This window comes from Terrapene carolina, unplaced genomic scaffold (assembly GCF_002925995.2).
Source record: "Terrapene carolina triunguis isolate 2854851 unplaced genomic scaffold, T_m_triunguis-2.0 Scaffold69, whole genome shotgun sequence".
Taxonomy (NCBI): Eukaryota; Metazoa; Chordata; order Testudines; family Emydidae; genus Terrapene; species Terrapene triunguis.
Window position 1 is genome coordinate 8,016,020 of NW_020664420.1, and position 17,986 is coordinate 8,034,005.

General features: G+C 48.4%; 1 protein-coding gene across 1 annotated transcript in view; it reads right to left on the reverse strand.

Moving 5' to 3' along the window:
- Nucleotides 1-11,320: 11,320 nt before the first annotated feature.
- ZBTB7C (zinc finger and BTB domain containing 7C) overlaps nucleotides 11,321-17,986 on the reverse strand; it is a 13,411-nt gene continuing 6,745 nt past the window's right edge. Inside the window, exon 2 of the mRNA XM_024210245.2 lies at nucleotides 11,321-12,157. Coding sequence (XP_024066013.2) covers nucleotides 11,521-12,157 — 637 coding nt within the window. The 3' untranslated portion in view covers nucleotides 11,321-11,520. The remainder of the gene's footprint in view (nucleotides 12,158-17,986) is intronic.

Consider the following 17,986-nt stretch of genomic DNA (forward strand, 5'->3'; position numbering starts at 1 on the left):
CAAATCATGGGGCAACTTTTTTGTGACAATTTTGTGACATCCCTGGTTGTTGTGCGTGGTTTTGTTTGTGTTTGTTTCCCCAAATCCAAAATTTTGTTGCTCTATAGCTGGTTTCCCCCTCACACCCCGCCCTCAAAAATCCTAAATCTAATTTTGGACACAATTTTGAATAATCTTTTCACCAAAATATTAATGGAAAAAAATAATTGGAATTTTGAAACTTTTTGACAAGCTTGAGTTAGCATGTAGCGACACCGGCTTAGAACAGACTTTCCAGCAGTTCTGATTCGGTTCAGGGAAGGCAGTGGTTTATGTACACAGATACTATTATTATTTACTTTTTGTTTGCACTGCAGAACCACCCAGTCCTGGACCAGGGCCCCATTGTGCTAGGTGCTGTACAAATGCAGAACAAAAAAAGTCAGCCCTTGCCTCAAAGAGCCGGTGATGAAAGCAGGTAGGAACCTGTAAAGAACAGAACAGATCGACACTCATTACACTGTGATGATGTCCCTTAGCCCAAGTGATCCAGTTGAAACACATCATTCTATATGTGCCTCTTGTGAGCGTTATAAATAACATTTCTGTTGTTTTCTACAATCTTTTTGAGCTCAGGCCAAATTTCTTTTTAACCCGCTAATGCATTCAACTTCTTCATAGGTATAGTTGCTGCCTGATCATCTTTGGAGCTGCAAGTTAATATATCAGTTGCCCAACACCTTGTAAGCCTGAATAGCTACATACCAGAACTTGGTAATGTCATTTAGTCACATCCTTTGCAATTGGATCTCATCCACACCTGTGTTATTATTACTGACTAACATTTTTAAGGCACCCATCACTGTAGCATCTAGGTACGAAGGTTTTTCAGTAACATCGCAGTAAATCCTGCACTATGCAGAGCACTCACAATTCCCAAGAGCGTATGTTTACGTTACAGCTGCTAGAGCGGCAACGCGATTGTGCTGCAGCGGTGGCACTATAGTGCCCTAGTGTAGCTGCTGCTCCGTCAACGGAGGGTTTTTTTCCATTGATGGAGTTAATCCACCTCTCTGAGAGGCAGTAGCCAGGCCAATGGAAGACTTCTTCCATCCACATGGCAATGTCTATAATGGGGTTAGGTTGAACTAACTACAGTGCTCAGGGTGCAAAATGTTTACAGCCCAGAGCAATATAGCTAAGTCATCCTAAGTTTTAAGTTTAGACCAGGCCTAAGACTCCATCCTGTCCGAAGTCAATAGGAGTTGACGGTACTCAGCACTTCGTAGGATTAGCCCTGCTGCACCCACTTGGTAGACTCCAGGATCCAAATCTACCCTTTCCACATGTTTTTAAATATATTAGGCCTGATCTTCCACTGCCTTGTAGCTTGTGTAGTTAGATCCAGATCCTCAAAGATATTTAGGCTCCTAACTACCACTGACATCAAAAATACCTTTGCACCTCTGGGCCTAAACATCGGTAGCTAGACCCACTTTGCACAGATAGGTGCAGACAGCTACACAACTTGTAAGACAGTGGAAAATCAGGCCCATAATGATGAGGAACAAACAATGATGCTCTTCCCCCCCCCACAAATAAAAGCTCAGGCAGCATAAGAAAAAAACTTTAGCAGGCCTGGAAACAGGCAGTAATCCCACAAAAAGAACAGGAGTCCCTGTGGCACCTTAGAGACTAACAAATTTATTTGAGCATAAGCTTTCGTGGGCAGGGCTGGCTCCAGGCACCAGCTTAACAAGCAGGTGCTTGGGGCGGCCAAGGGAGAGGGTCGGCACCTGCAGCAATTCGGGGGCGGCAGGTCCCTCACTCCCTCTAGGAGCGAAGGACCTGCCGCTGAACTGCGGCAGAAATGCTGGAGCCGGCCCTGTTCGTGGGCTACAGCCCACTTCATCAGATGCAGGTTTTATTTAATCCCACAGGCTTTATTTAAAATGGCAATGCAGTAACACAAGGCCACCACACGGGGGTGTGTGAGTTTGAGAATTATTGGAAGCTGTAGGGAAACAATGCATCTGAAGAAGTGGGGTTTTTTACTCACGAAAGCTTATGCCCAGATAAATCTGCTAGTCTTTAAGGTGCCACCGTACTCCTTGTTGTTTTTGTGGATACAGACTAACACGGCTACCCCCTGAATAATGAACAAGGTTGTTGTTTTTTCTTTATCCATTGTGGGTGGGGGTGGGGAGACTGGTGTTGTGCAGTATCCCTTTGTTTGCTTTTTGGCTACTCTTGTGATGGAGCAGACACTGCAGAAAAGGACCTGGGGGTGACAGTGGACAAGAAGCTGGATATGAGTCGACAGTGTGCCCTTGATGCCAAGAAGGCTAACGGCATTTTGGGCTGTATAAGTAGGGGCATTGCCAGCAGATCGAGGGACGTGATCATTCCCCTCTATTCAACATTGGTGAGGCCTCATCTGGAGTACTGTGTCCAGTTTTGAGCCCCACACTACAAGAAGGATGTGGAAAAATTGGAAAGAGTCCAGCGGAGGGCAACAAAAATGATTAGGGTGCTGGAGCACATGACTTATGAGGAGAGGCTGAGGGAACTGGGATTGTATAGTCTGCAGAAGAGAAGAATGAAGGGGGATTTGATAGCTGCTTTCAACTACCTGAAAGGGGGTTCCAAAGAGGATGGAGCTCGGCTGTTCTCAGTGGTGGCAGATGATCGAACAAGGAGTAATGGTCTCAAGTTGCAGTGGGGAAGGTCTAGGTTGGATATTAGGAAAAACTTTTTCACTAGGAGGGTGGTGAAGCACTGGAATGGGTTACCTAGGGAGGTGGTAGAATCTCCTTCCTTAGAGGTTTTTAAGGTCAGGCTTGACGAAGCCCTGGCTGGGATGATTTAGTTGGGGATTGGTCCTGCTTTGAGCAGGGGGTTGGACTAGATGACCTCCTGAGGTCCCTTCCAACCCTGATATTCTATGATTCTATGAACGATTTCCAGTGAGCTGCAGCCAAAAGCACGTCTGTTATACTCAAGCCCAAGCCTTCTCAGCCAGCAGAGCGAGGGTTACGACCTGGCCAGGATTTGACTGGCCTGGCTGGGTTTTTTTACGGATTTGCCAGTTGCCAGAAAAAGAATTTAATCTGCTGGGTTTTTTTTTTTACATGGATCTAAAGATTTACATTATTATCACAATGCACTGGGATAGCTAATGAGAGAAGTTCTGTGTCCAGCTAAAGATGCTGCAGTGTTCCCACTTGTGCAGTTTAAATAAGGAAATGATGTTATCAATCTAATCTATACGTGTTCTCTCTCTAGATACTATTAATGGCTGTTGAAGGGGGGGGGGGGTGCCTTGTGGTTGGAGTTGCAGCAGACTTGCCTTGTGGGAGTGGGGGGTGGTTTTTTTACATTTCAAAGGTGGTAACCGTAGCCTGCTCTTTGTACTGTGCTTGCCACTGGGTGTCAGCCTTTTGTTTTGCACATTTTAAAGTCCATGGGTGACATTCGCCCTGATGCAGGGAGGCCAGCCCATGCCTATGTGCCACCTAAGTGCCATTTAAGAGACATTTTTATTGCTTAAGTGCAGGTAGGCTTAGTGATGCTGGCTCCCTGTGTGGGAGTGGGAGGAGGTGGAGTCCCCACAGTGCCTAATTCTGGACACCATTCTCTCCCCCAGCGCCGTCACCCACATGGGAGTAGAAACCCAACGAACTCACACAAGTTCTTGGCACGGTTCTGTCAGGGGAATGGGATTCTGTCCCCACCACCCCACAAAGAGGCTGGAGGGTCCAAGCCAAACCAAGGGCCTCTCACTGCTTCCTCCTCTTCCTGGCTGACTGTGGCTCCTGCACAGTACAGAATCCGGACTGCTAGAAGTGGCCCCCAAGCCAGGACCCTCCTGCAGCATTGCTGGGAGCCAGAGTCCGGCTATGCCCCACCTACACACACACACACACACACACTCACCTCACCTGCCCTCTCCTGTAGAGCTGGCACCCTGCAGAACATCCACTGTGACGAGGCTTCTGTGGGGCCTGGGCAGACCATCCTGTAGCAGTGGCAAGCTCCCTCCTTTGACGCACACCCACTGAGAGCCACAGGCTCCCCTCCCCGTGTGGAAGTTTGTAGTGTATGATATTTGTATAGCAGTAACACCTAGAGAGCCTACACAAAATCAGGCCCCCCCCCCCCCCCCCCGTTATGCTAAGACTGTGTAAACACATAGTAAGAGACAATGTCACAGAGAGCTGGCAGATTAAACAGACAAGACAGAAGAAGGCGAGAGTGGAAAAAGACACTTGCTGAAGTACCCACACAAGGTCAGTGGCAGAGCCAGGAAAAGTACCTAGATCTTTTGACTCCCACACCATTGACTCCATCCACTAGGCCACACTACCTGTCATGTTGGAGAAAGCCTTCCAGGGCAGGCATTGTCTCTTTAGCTGTGTTTGCACAGCACCAGGGGCCAGGGCCGGCTCTAGGCGCTGGTGCTTGGGGCGGCACATTTTTAGGGGCAGCATGGCCGGCGCCAGAATGCCGCCCCTGCCGCCCCTAAAAATGTGCCCCGGCTGCCCTAGCTCACTTCCGCTGCTGCCGCTCGCGCACCGCTGCTCGCCCTCCCTCCCAGGCTCTCAAACCTGGAAGGGAGGGGGAGATCCCAAGCGGCCGCGGCACGCGAAACAGCTGATTCGCGCGCCGCTGCTCACCCTCCCTCCTAGGCTTGAGAGCCTGTGGGGAGGAGGCAGGGCTGGGGATTTGGGGAAGGGGTGGAGTTGAGGCGGGGCCGGGGGTGGGGTAAGAAAAAAACGGGGGAGAGGGCGGCCAAAATTGTTTTTGCTTGGGGCGGCAAAAATCCTAGAGCCGGCCCTGCCAGGGGCGGCTCTATAGTTTTTGCTGCTCCAAGCACAGCAGTCAGGCTGCTTTCGGTGGCATGCCTGCGGGAGGTCCGCCGGTGCCGCGCCTTCAGCATCCCCGCCGCCGAATTACCGCCGAAGCCGCGGGACCGGCGGATCTCCCGCAGGCATGCCGCCGAAGGCTCCCTGACTGCCACCCTCACAGCGACAGGCAGGCCGCCCACCGCGGCTTCCGCCCCAGGCACGCGCTTGCTGCGCTGGTGCCTGGAGCCGCCCCTGCACAGCACCTGGTCAGGGTGCATGAGAATAGATTGTAAATGGCTCGATCCATCCGGCACTTGAGGGGGGCCAAAGATCCACACTGGGTTAGTGTGGACTGCAACAGCAACTTGGTCTATGCTGGCGGTGGCGTGGTGGGTATGTGTAGCTACATATCGTGACGCCCCAGTCCACACTGCAGTGAGTAGCTACATGCAGCCGTGAAAGGCTTTGGCAGAGAGGAGGCAGCGGGGAAACACTCTGCAAGCAGGCAGGTGATGGGACAACACACAGCTTAAAATAGCAGTGCAGACAGGGGAGGCGCTGCCCGGGGGTGCAGAGAGACGTGTAGGGTACATACCCTAAGGTTCTGGTGTAGCTGCATGCCACTCGCCTGAGCAGTGCCTCACTATCTACACCGCTATTTATACCCGTGCCGAGGGCGGTGTGCCGTGTACGTACTCAACACATAGCCGCAAGCGTAGACCTACCTTAAACTGGAGTTAGAACAGGCCCAGTACTTCAGTAAGAGCTTGATCCCGTGCAGCAGAGGTGTGGTCAGTTGGGAGCAGAAGAGCAAAATAAAAGCGCTGCGCAGAAGATGGTGTGCAGGGCAAGCTGAGCCTGCATGCGTTAGCACAGTGCCGTACAGCTGCCAAGTTATGCCTGCCGATTAGCAAGAGCATAGGCGCCGACTCCGTGGGTGCTCCGGGGCTGGAGCACCCACGGGGAAAAATTGGTGGGTGCTCTGCACCCACCAGCAACTCCCTGCCCCACCCGCCCGCCCGAGCTCACCTCTGCCTCCGCTCCGCCTCCTCCCCTGAGCGCGCCGCCGAGTCCTGCTTCTCCCCCCTCCCTCCCAGCGCTGGCGCCGCGAAACAGCTGTTTCGCACGGCAAGCGGTCGGAGGGTGGGGGAGGAGGAGGAACGTGGTGCGCTCGGGGAAGAGGAGGGGCCGGGTCGGGGAATCTGGGGAGGGGTCCAATAGGGGCAGGGAGGGGGCAGAGTCGGGGCGGGGCCTGGGGCGGGGCCGGGGGAGTGCGAGCACCCTCCGGCCCCAAGGAAAGTTGGCGCCTCTGAGCAAGAGCAGTCAGGCTGAAGAGGGAGCAAGGCTATTTAGGTGTTGCTCCATTCAGCAGTGCAATACCTAAGTCCCAAAAATCTGGATCTGAGTGCCGGATGAACACGAGGATGATGCTTAGGACTAGTTTCCCTCAGAAACACTGATTCTTGCCTCCACTCCATCCTTTTGTATCCTGCATACGTGAGTATGGCAGTGGGCCCTCAATTCATGAATGTACTCCAGTGTACTTTGCAGAGTAAGGATGGTTTCCTGAATAGGGGCCTGGGTCTGCAGGGAGCTTGGGGTTTATGATCACTCAGGCTTGGTCTACACTAGCAACTTATGTCAGTATAACTATGTCACTCAAGGGTGTGGAAAATCCACACCACTGAGCGGTGCAGTTATACTGACCTAATTCCCAGTGTAGACAGTGCTATGTCAACGGGAGGACTTCTCATAGCTACCGACTCTCAGGGAGGTGGATTACCTACGCCAATGTGTGAAGCCCTCCCGTCAGCATAGATAGCGTCTTCACTGACGCGCTAAACCAGCGCAGCTGCAGTGACGCAGCATTTTAAGTGTAGACAGACCTGCAGCCTAGAGGCACTTAACTCTACTGGAGCCCACATGGAGCAGCCATTGCACCGTCACTGGAAGCTGCACCCCGAGCAAGGACTTGCAAGCTCAAGCCCTAAGTGTTGCTGGTTTTTAGATGCTCTGCAAAAGGAAGCAGAATTTTCCACGGTGCCGGCTGGGGCATTGGGATGCAAAGTGGCTACATTCAGAATATCTAGGACACTGGCTGTTTCGGGTTATATTTTATTTTGTCCAGGGGTGTAAAATGTGCAACAGGTATGTTTATAGGACTGCCAGCTCGTTAGCCAATAGGAATTGCAACCAAAAAAATAAATCCAACCAAAGAAATCTAACCATATACTGCTCTACAGCAATTAGTGCAAGTCAAGTAAAACATTGGTTCGACACATAAAAACAACTAAAAAGGCATTTCCAGGCCACAGGTATTATACACTGTGCTGTGAGGCAGTTACATTTTTCTCACAGGGGTGGGGGGAGAGAGAGTGGGAAAGCACCTAGTAAGCATATTCAAGCTTAGCATTTTCAACCCTTTCAGTCAGGCCCCCCCTTCTGCCCCCAAAATCACAAGTGTGGCATAAACAGCACAAGATTTAAAAAGAACACTAAAAGCTGGGGTCTTTTTTATTTACTCTCTGGTTTCTGAGCCTTGTATGCAAGGGGCATTGTCAAGCTTTTCTCTGCAAGCATGAGTACTACAAACTTACTGTTCTAATGCAAGCTGAGATTCTCCTGTAATCACCTGACTCCGGGAGCTGGGGCTTCAAGTGAAACACCGACTATCTTGAGACTCGTGATAAAATAACGAGAGTTGGAAACACTGGTTCCTTCACCTGTTATTTGTGCAGTAACTTTCTACCCTCATGCACCCAGCCAGCTACTCTCCCCAGCAAATGGGGAAGGTGACTGGAGGCAGAGCTGCTTCTGTTCTCCAGCTGTCCCTGCCCATTTGTGGGGTCACAAGAGACTCCTGCTCTCCTGTCTGTCTAGAATGAAACATTCTGAAGGTACGTTCTCTCTTTTGCCTTTGCACAGAGACAAAAGAAAGGAGACGACATGACTTTTCTAAGCCTGACAATTGTAATTGAGAGTGCTCAGAACTTGCAGAACTGGCTCCCTATACGTTTGCAGCACCAGATTTTCAAAATCGTGGCCTCAATAGACTCATAGACTTTAAGGTCGGAACGGGTAGGTTTACACTGCAGCTGGGAGCACGTCTCCCAGCCCGGGTAGACAGACATGCGCTAGCTCGGCTCGAGCTAGTGCGCTAAAAATAGCACTGTGGGCCTTGTGACACAAGCAGCAGTGTGGGCTAGCTGCCTTAGTACGGACCCAGGGGGTTGGGCAGCCTTGGACCCAGGCGGCTAGACCGTGGCACAACGTCCACACTGCTAGTTAATTGTGCGCTAGCTCAAGCAGAGCTACCCAGACCGTGTAAACATCACTTATTAGTGCATGCATCATGACCGAATGACATGTCCCGTGTGTGTGTGTAGATATAGTGCAAATATATTTTGTGTGTGAGAATTATCAACCAGTTTATCCACATCTTTCTGGTACTGGGGACGATGGCTGTATGAACAGCCAATATCACTGAACTACTGCGTGTTTTCTTATCCGTTTGCAGGAATTTGTGGCCAACTGGGAAAGCTGACCAGGGCTTAGCACTTATCCTTTCACTTGATTAACTGAATATGTAGCTACTCAAACATCTGGTGTCTCAAGGTGACTTACCGGGGGCTCTACCGGTTGGATAGAATTGTATGTGGCTTCCTGTCTGATTTCTAGTCACTGCTCTTATGAGGAAAGTTAAACGCTCTCTTGGTTTTGGTCTTTTAATGTATTAGTTCCACTTTTTTCAGGCTTCTGGTCTTTTCTAAAAAATGGAGAGCTATGTTGTTCTTCCGCTGTGACAAGAATGATAGGCCCTGAAGTCAACGGGGCTACACAAGTGCTTAAAATTAGGCATATGCTTAAGTACCTCCAGTATCTGGGCCATAATTAATAATGATGAGAAGAGGAAGAAGATGCCACCTCACTAGGGTGACCAGACATCGCAATTTTATTGGGACCGTCCCAATATTAGGGGCTTTGTCTTATATACGCAACTACATTACCTTCCCCTGCCTCCCCAGCCCCGAAAAAAAAAAGGGTCCCACTTTTTCACACTTGTTATCTGGTCACCCTAAACCTCACCACTATCTCAGAGAGAATGTAGCCATACCTAGTTCCTTCCAGGCAAAAGGCCTGATTCTGATCTCACACCAGTTGAAATCAGAAGGGACTCCCTTGCAACTAATAGAGTTATACTGCTATAAATGCTATTAGCCTCTCAGACTCCTAGGGAGCAGCTGAAAAGAACCTCATTGACAGTCACGGTTGACATGCAGTTCATGCTTAGGAGAGCAAGGCTGAGTTATGGCAGGGTCATGGAGAATGCACGGTGAGATGTGCCTCCAATGTTTCACACACACATGAACACCTGTATATATACCTGTGGCCCAACATCACCGCACAACATTGAAATGTAAAGAAACTGCAAGGCAGAAATAGAGTCTGTTATATTCCTTCCACCATGAAATGATCTCAGCCAGCTACATACAACCAAAAAGAGCTCATTCAGGGAAAATCAGCCTTAACTTCTTATTGTAATCATAAACATTGCAGCTAGACAATTAAATAAAGGAGTGGATATTTTACAAAAAGCCTTTGGAAGCCTCCAAATTTGTATATTCTGCAAACAAATTGGCATTTAAATGTTACAGTAAAAATTTGCTATTGGTTGGACTTCTGGAACAGTTTGGCTTTCCAAGGTTTGCCACACACACAAGAACCAAGTCTTGTTCAGAATTTAAGAGACTCAATTAATACTGTTTAATAAATATGTAAAAGTAGCCTGTCGTTTTAAAAAAATCTATAGGTTCAACAAAAGTTAAGGATGATTGTCCCATGATTAACTAAGGCAAACTTGTTTGTGTGTATTTTTTTCCTTTCTTTTTTTTTTGTACATAAAGCAATCACATAAAAATAGTTATAAATAGAAAACTTCCAAAGTTTTTTTCCCCACAGACAAACAGGAAAAAAAAATTAAAAACCAAAAAAAAAATTAAAACCAAAAACACACCTTGCTTCAAGTTCTCGTAGATTATACAGTACTCAGCATCTTTGGATACTTTACATGACTCCAAATCGTAGACAAAAACACCTGAAATAACCAGTTGTCTGTAAAATGTAGTTTGTATAAGAAGTTGGTACATATACAAAAAAAAGTTTAATGCAGTTTTAAAAAGTTTTCTTTCCAGTTCCCACTGTTCATGGCACACAGGGTCTCTGTGCATTTACTTTTGGAGGGCGGGGGGAAGCTAGTCTCAGGCAGTTCATCAGGATCATTCTTTTAAATGTGTTCTCAAAGCAGAAAGGAATTATTTATGCTCGAAGTGCTTCTTGACAAAGGGAATCATATGTGAGAGCGACTTCGAAGAGGGTTCTCATTTTGTCTCGTGCACGTAGCAACGTCAGTGCTCCAGTAGACCCTCCTTGAATTGTGACTGAAGAGCAGCACCTTTAATAGATGAACTGAAATTTAAAAAAAAAGAAACTATGGTCCTCTGGTTCCCTTTGATTCTGCTGAAACCGAAAGATAACAGTAAAAAGAAGAGCGAGCACGCCATAGTTTTTAAAATTTACATTTTTGAGCCTTGATTAAACTTAAAACCAGTCTCTGTATTGGCATCAAACTAACTGCAGGTCACCTCAGTAGACTGTTTGTTAAAACGTTACCACCACTGTTTAAAAGGGGAAACTAGAAGCACATTGCTATCAAAGCCTTCTTTCAGTGGAGTATCTCATATTTTATGTTGTAAGCCCTATATTTCTGAGCTGACAAATGCTGAAGAATGATTTCTACTGGCACTCAGTGACAGTCTTGTTTTGTGGACTCTTTAGTATAATAATTTTCAATCAGGATCCCCTGAGCAATATCCGAATCCTTTTCCCAGATGCTCCTGTACAGCAGGGTCTTTGTATGCTCAGAATTTCGTCAAGGGATTCTGACATGTGACATATTTGCTAGTAATTGGTAATGACCCTAGGCCAGATCCTCAGCTGCAATAAATCAGCACAGCTGCACAGAGGGGCATTCATTTGCACCAGCTAAGAATCTGGCCCATGTCGAGGCCCTTTCAGACTGTTTTTGTCATTTGATTATGGGGTTAAAAAAAACAAGGAATTTAGAAGTGGCCAAAAAATGGTTTGCCATCTTCACTGATGTCCAGCTGACCATCTGGTATCACGAATGGAGAGCAATGGAAATCTCCTTCTGAAGCACTGTCTTGACCTCCAAACTAAGGCAAATGATGTTTTCAGAAGCATTCAAAAGACCAGCCACCTGTATCCTGGAGCTTGACCCTTCCCACTCCCTCAAAATTGGATTCCAAGAACTAAGGGCAGGCTCTACTGTTGGGAGGAGACAAGCTTGTCAGCTCTTATGCCAAGTGCCCTACAAATGGTCTAAAAGGACACCCCTAGCAGACTGTGCTGATGGAGTCACTGACAAACTCAACCTACATTTCCTAGTACAATCACAGAATAATACCAACAGCAGCACCTCATTCAGAAGAATGTCCGTTGTCTGTTCGGGTGTGGCTCCGCCTGCCATCCTACGGCACAGTCTAGATTCACATGGGCGATCAATTGTTTCTTTGGAGTGAGAAGATGGGAGACAGCAGGTGAGAATCAGAGAGAGTCGTTCACTCTTTAAAAATGGTATGGAACGTACCACACCCAATACATGGGTAGAACTGGTTTAGTTGCTAGCCTCAGAAATTGGGGCCACATGGTTTAGTCCGGGCAGTCCATTGAATCCTGTGCTCCAAGGGTCAGGGAGAGGGAAGTATGGCCGTGCCGAGATGTTCTCGTTATGGCCCAGGGCAAAGGCAAAGATGCCCCCATTCCTTTCCATGTCCAGATGCGTCCTCCCAAACAGCTTCATTTGGGTTTCTTCGAACTGGCTCTCTAGATCTTGCAGGTTTAGAGCATTCTTGGCCCCACTCATGAAGTGCTTGTGGCTGGGGCCTGGAAGGCACATGGCCGTGGTGCCAAGATGGCTGCTCATCTCCTCCAGAGTTGGAGGCATCATGAAGCCTTTTTCATCTGGCTGGCCATTCTGTGCAAACAGCAAGCTGGCCGCCCTCCAGGCTGCGGGCTTGCGCCCCCTCCTGGGCCTCGATATTCGACAGCTCTGCCGCTTGATATGGCGGTGGAGGTGGTCGGAGCGAGTGAAGCTCTTGTAGCAGAATTCACACTGGTAAGGCCGGACACCCGTGTGAATGCGCATGTGGTTCTTTAGGTCGTAGTTGTGCACGAATTTGGCATTGCAGTGTATGCAGAGGTATGGCCTTTCTCCTGTGTGTTTCCGCATGTGGATTTTTAGCTTGTCCTGCCTACAAAACAAAAGTCACAGCCACCTGTTATCACTTGAGCATAGATACTTAAAGGGGTGCTGCCACATTAAGCCCCCAATTTAGCCTTTATTTTTTTTTAAAATATACATAATATTAAAAAGGACAGTGCCAGGAAGGAAGAATGGTCTTGTGGTTAGGTATGAGATTTGCACTCAGATCCTAGCTCTGCTATCATCTTCCTCTTGACCGTGAGCAAGTCACTTAATCTCTTTCTACCTCATTTCCCCATCCGTAAACTGAGGATACTCATGCTTCTCTACCACCCTAGGATATTGTCAGGAGAGATACTTGGGAGGCACTAAGGCCCAGAACTCAAAGGTATGCAGGCACCTAATGCCCATTGATTTCAATGGGAGTTTAACACCTATATACCTTTGAGGATTTGGGCCTAAGATGCAGTGATGAAGGATCACATAAGTACCTGGAGAAGTAGGTTAAAATTCATCCCTACCTAGAACTAATCCACCCACCCACCTGCTACAGATAATGTGAGTTGGTGTTTCCACTCCACACCCTCACTTTCTAGGCTGGAATCATTTGGCTCCAACTCAGTATCCAAAATATTGTGATATGTGCAAGTCTCTTGGGTTATTTGACAATCAAAACGTTGACATTAAATGCTAAAGGAGGAAACAAATTAAATAAGACCCATTACTACAATGATGGATCCAAGAAATCATCCAGTGTTTAATGGCCAGGCTGAGGGAAAGTGTGGGAAGAGAGATATTTATGTAATTACAAAATTTAAAAAAATAAATGAGCAAATCTGCATATGTATATCAAGTGCTTTGCAGCTGGACTTCCTCCCCCTAGCCATTGCATATTGCTCATCTTTGCTTGTCAGCTGTTCACAGAGGTAGTTACAGTCCCTGCCTTGGACAGCACCTACCACCCAAACTTGATCCTAATACAAATAGTCAATAATAATAACAACTTTCCAATGCAGTTTAGTTACTAAAGTGGGTTTACTGGCGAGACGAGCTGCACAGCTTTCTGGGAAAAAGCATGGCAACACTGTCTGCTCTGGAAGGGTGAACTTCCACCCACCTATAGAAGGTCCCTAAAGTTCAGACCGGCCGTGGCGCCAACAGGCAGTGTATGGAGCTGTGGAGCAGAGACTCAGGGTCTCCACAACCTGCATACTGCGGAATTGAGCCTATGCCAGCTCTGCATAGGCCATTGGGGAGAGGACATTTGGGGAGGAGCAGAGGCACGGCCGTTAGGTCCATACTTAGTGGGTATGGACTTCTTTTCCAGCCCTGGAGTTGGAAAAACAACCCTGGAGGGGCTGTGGAGCTACCCCAGGCCCTGCCGGTGGGTCGGATTTTGTTCCGCCCCAATCCCTGTACTGTTCCCTCGTGCAAACCCCATTTACTCAGGCTTTCTGTAGGCTGGTGTATAGATGTAAGATGTACCCCCAGGCTCCTCAAGGACGGCATTCTGCTGAGGCTCAGCAGCGGTGTAGTGGGGAAGGCTGGGGCTGGAGCCATCACACATCAGAGCAGATCGGAGCACCTAGCATGGAGCAGTAGTAAACCCTACCTAGTTCTATCTCCCTGCCACCCCCCAAATAGCCTCTACTGAGCAGCATCAGGAGGACACATCCCCGGCAGCATGGGTCCTGCAGCAGTAGCCCTGTAACCAGGGGACACAAGAGGTGCAGCTGTCCATGCATCTCGGCCCGGGAGGGGGCGAGTGGGGAAAGCAGAGATATTTAACTTTCTGAGCTGACACCCCAGCTACGGTCCATAAGTCACAGCACGTAGTGACACGGCAGACAGCCACTCACATGGCTGCAGTGGTATCCAAGGCACCGATCACTTTGGGATCTAAGCCCCGATGGCGGCATCGCCACAAATGAGGCGGCCATGTAAGATCCCTGACCTGACTGCCTCTCATTCCAATGGACTAGATAGCACGGTGCAGGTCGGTATCTGGGCCAAGCGTCCCTACAGCACAAGAGCTTATCGCATGGGAAATGTTTCCAGTGATGCGCAGATAATGATACCAGTGTGGTTAAACAGCGATAGTTATATGGTATAACTCGCCGTGTGGGTGTGTTATAATGGAATAGCAGTGCCCCCATGAGGGCCGGGGGTGCATTACACTGGTATAGCTCTACCAATTTAAATATAGCTTTCCTGTGTAAACGAGCCCTAAGGTCCATCCTAACAAACACGCCGACTAGGCTCACTTCTATTTGGGAAGATCCCAAACACCAGCTCCACCGGGCACAGCTGCGTTCAACTCCGTGCAGGCTATAGGAAGCTCCATCTAACGGCATTCACAGAGCCGTCTGCTCGCTAACACACAAGACCAATGAGGCAGTTAGCCTCTGGCTCCAGCAGGGGGCAGTACAGAGTCACACCACAGGGACAGGGCAGCCTGCTTCTTCCAAGGCAGCTGGCCTGCTTCGTGGACTGGTGCCATGGCCCTGCCGCCTTCCTGCCCCCTTCAGGGCAGACGGACGAGGGAAGTCCCCTGAGGTCAGGGATTGCAATTGTGCCAGGTCCTTGTGCAGGTGATGCAACAGGGCGGGGAGAATTTCCTTGTGTTGCCCCCAACTGTGCACCCATGTCAAACCCGGCCCAAGGAACTCAAGCACTAGAATTTTAGCTGGGAACAATTTTCGAACTCCCTTGATCCAGAGAATTTAGTGCTGGCGAAAGGTGGCAGATTTGCTGCCCTGGTGACTGAGGCATAGCACAGGCAGATTTTTCCATACTGCCCCCACTGATCTATATCAACCACAGCACGATGGAGAGCTTCCGTACCCCTGCCAGAGGTGCCAGGTAATGCCAACGGCACACAGCTTCTGGGCCCAGTCCTGGGAAATACTGAACACCTGAGAGACGCTGGGAGACTTCACCTCCCATTGACTTCACCTCCCATTGACTTCACCTCCCAGGATCTGACCCTTTAGAAGGGACTTTCCCTGGCTAGTGGAGTGACAATGCTTTGCATATTGCTACGTGTGTGCCACAGGTTCAAATCCTGCTCCTAATCTTTCTCTTCCCAGGCTGGCTGTGGCTAAGAGCTCCGAGAAGGGAGTGCACTCCCCAAAGGCAGGCTGCTGTATTGATCACCAGCAATCACTGGGGCGGATTAGGGGTGGCTCACAAGTCAGTGGGCTCCCATGGGGGCAGGGACTGCTTCTTCCTGATGCCCCTGGAGGCAAAAGTCAAACTAAAGGGGGAGAGGAACCATAGAGCAATGGCCCCCAGCTCCTCCTAGCAGGGCTGGCCAAGCTTGTAGCAGAGCAAATGCATCTTTTTTAAGGGTGCAGTGCTCTGTCCCCCTCTAATGGTGGTTGGGCCACATATAGATTGAGCCTGCTCCAGCCTTAGCTAACAGGGTCTTTTAGTTCAAGAAGTAGAGGCTTTAAAATCCCGCAGTTCAATCCCCCCAGGGCTCTCTAGCACTGCACATGCAGCAAATGAGAGGTTTCACTCTGCCCCATTACCACCGACTCTATGAAATTCTGCCTTTCCCCTGCTGTTCCAAAGTGTACACTTATTGTTTTCTAGTTATTTCATGTTCTTCTAAAAGCCACACAATCACACCCTTCTACTTTCAGATCTTGCATCTGATCCCCTACATGTTCAAAACAAATTATTTGACAAAAATACAAACAAAAAATTAAATCATTTCCTATCATCAAAACCAGAAGTTAACATGCACTGGGAAAGAGGATGACTTTGGTGAGATCAGAGAGACAAAGTGGGTGAGGTAATATCTTCTACTGGACCAACCTCTGTTGGTGAGAGAGACAAGCTTTCACGCCACTCTCAAAAGCTTGTCTCTCTCACTAACAGAAGTTGGTCCAATAAAAGATTTTATCTCACCCAGCTTGTCTGTCTATACCCTGGGACCAACATGGCTACAACTACACTTGGTGAGATTGGCACTTCTGATTAGTGCATCTTGGTAAAATATAATTTGGTGCTAAATCTTCCCTTCCCGTTATACTCCCAATGACCATGAGGTGTCTCACGAGCTTGCTTTTAAGTATGATGCTTCAACTTGTTAAGATTTTAAGATTGTTGCAGAATACGGATATGTACGTTTTACACTAGTTAGTTGTTTACAGTAATATCCCGGGGACTTACACAAAGATTTACAATTTGGCACATACACTATCTAAATTAAAGGATATTGTGCAGCTCCAAATTTAGATTTTGGAGATTTTTAAAAGCACCTATTGGATTTAGTAGCCAAATGACATTTATTTGTAAAATAAATATTTTTTGGGAAAAGTCTAAGACCAATAGAAATGTTTCCATGATTTTTTTAAAAATCCAATTGATTTTTTTCAAAAAATTAAACATTCTCCTACAGTGTTTGAAAACCCCAACATTGCAGCATAGCTCGAGATCCTAAAAAGTGAAACTGCCTCGCCTATTTAAATTGTCCAAACGGAGAGAATGGCAGAAAGTAAACAAACTGCATACTAGTAGAAAGTAAATCTGATTTCTGAAATCCTTTCAGTTTTATTTATCTAAAATGCTTGTAACAGGAATAAGATTTAAATTATATTTATATATGCACACAAAAAACCTACATTAAAAGAACATTATTAAGGCTGCAAAGTCAAGCACTCAGAAAGTTAGGAAATGCCAGAATTAAGGTTGGCTGAGGTAACAGAGTAATTGATAGCAGTAATTGACAGGGGCGTTATTTCAGAAAAATTCTTAGGGGGAGGGAGGGACAAAGTTATGTCAGGGTATAGAAGCTTATAGGTGATTAGATTATATTTTGCAAAGTGTGAGGGGGGACACAATAAGCAGAGCATATAGACCAAAGTCAGGGGCAAACCAACGACTACTTTTGCCCCTAGCAAGTGAGGCTCCTGGTAGTCAGTTGTCATCCTCACGTGGATCAGCACTAGAGGGGTATGGGCTTCTTTGCCAGTGGGTTTCACGGATATTTGCTGACAGCCGAGGAATGGTAACACTCAGGAATCTTGGGTTCCATTCCAGTCTCTGGAGGGGAGTGTGTTCTAATGGGCACAGAATCTTCTGCCCATTCCCCCCTAAGGGTGACCGCTTCTGCCTAATCCCCTCCAACATGTCCCTGTCCCTGTCCTGTTCACCCCCCACCCCAGCTCTTTGTTCTAGTCCCAGTCTCTAAACCTAGCCAGTCCCACCCTCCCGTCCTCAGGCTTCTCATCCCAGGCCCATTCTCTTTGCCCAGCCAGGCTAGTATCACCCCTCTGGACTCCCTATCTCAGTCTGACCCCTACTCCCAGTCTCCTTGCCAAGCCATTCCCAGCTCCCGCCACCCCCGTAAACCCACAGCTCCTTGTGCCCAGCGTCTTTGTCCAGCTAGTTTCAGTCTCCCCCTCCCTGTCCCTCATCTGATCTCCCCTTCTCCAACATTCTCCATCCCCACTGGGTCCCTGTGCCAATCTCCTTCCTTGGGCTTCTCATCCAATCTCAGTATTCTCCTCCACAAATCCTTGACAGAGTGTCTCTGCCCATCCAATGCCAGTTCTCTCCCCACACCCCAGCTCTTCCTCACATCTGTCTTCCCCCCCCCCCACTGGTTCTCAGCTCCAATCTCCTTGGCCAGTCAGTCCCAGTTCCCTCCATCCCAACTCCCAGTCCATTTCCCTCTCTTCCTCCCTCCCATCAGCCTCCAGTCATAGCATAGGCACTGACTCCGTGGGTGCTCCAGCATTGGAGCACCCACGGGGAAAAAATAGGGGTGCTCAGCACCCACCGGCAGCCCCACTGATCAGCTCCCTCCCTCCCCCGCAGAGCCTTCTGATCAGCTGTTCAGCAGCATACAGGAGGCGCTGGGGGGGGG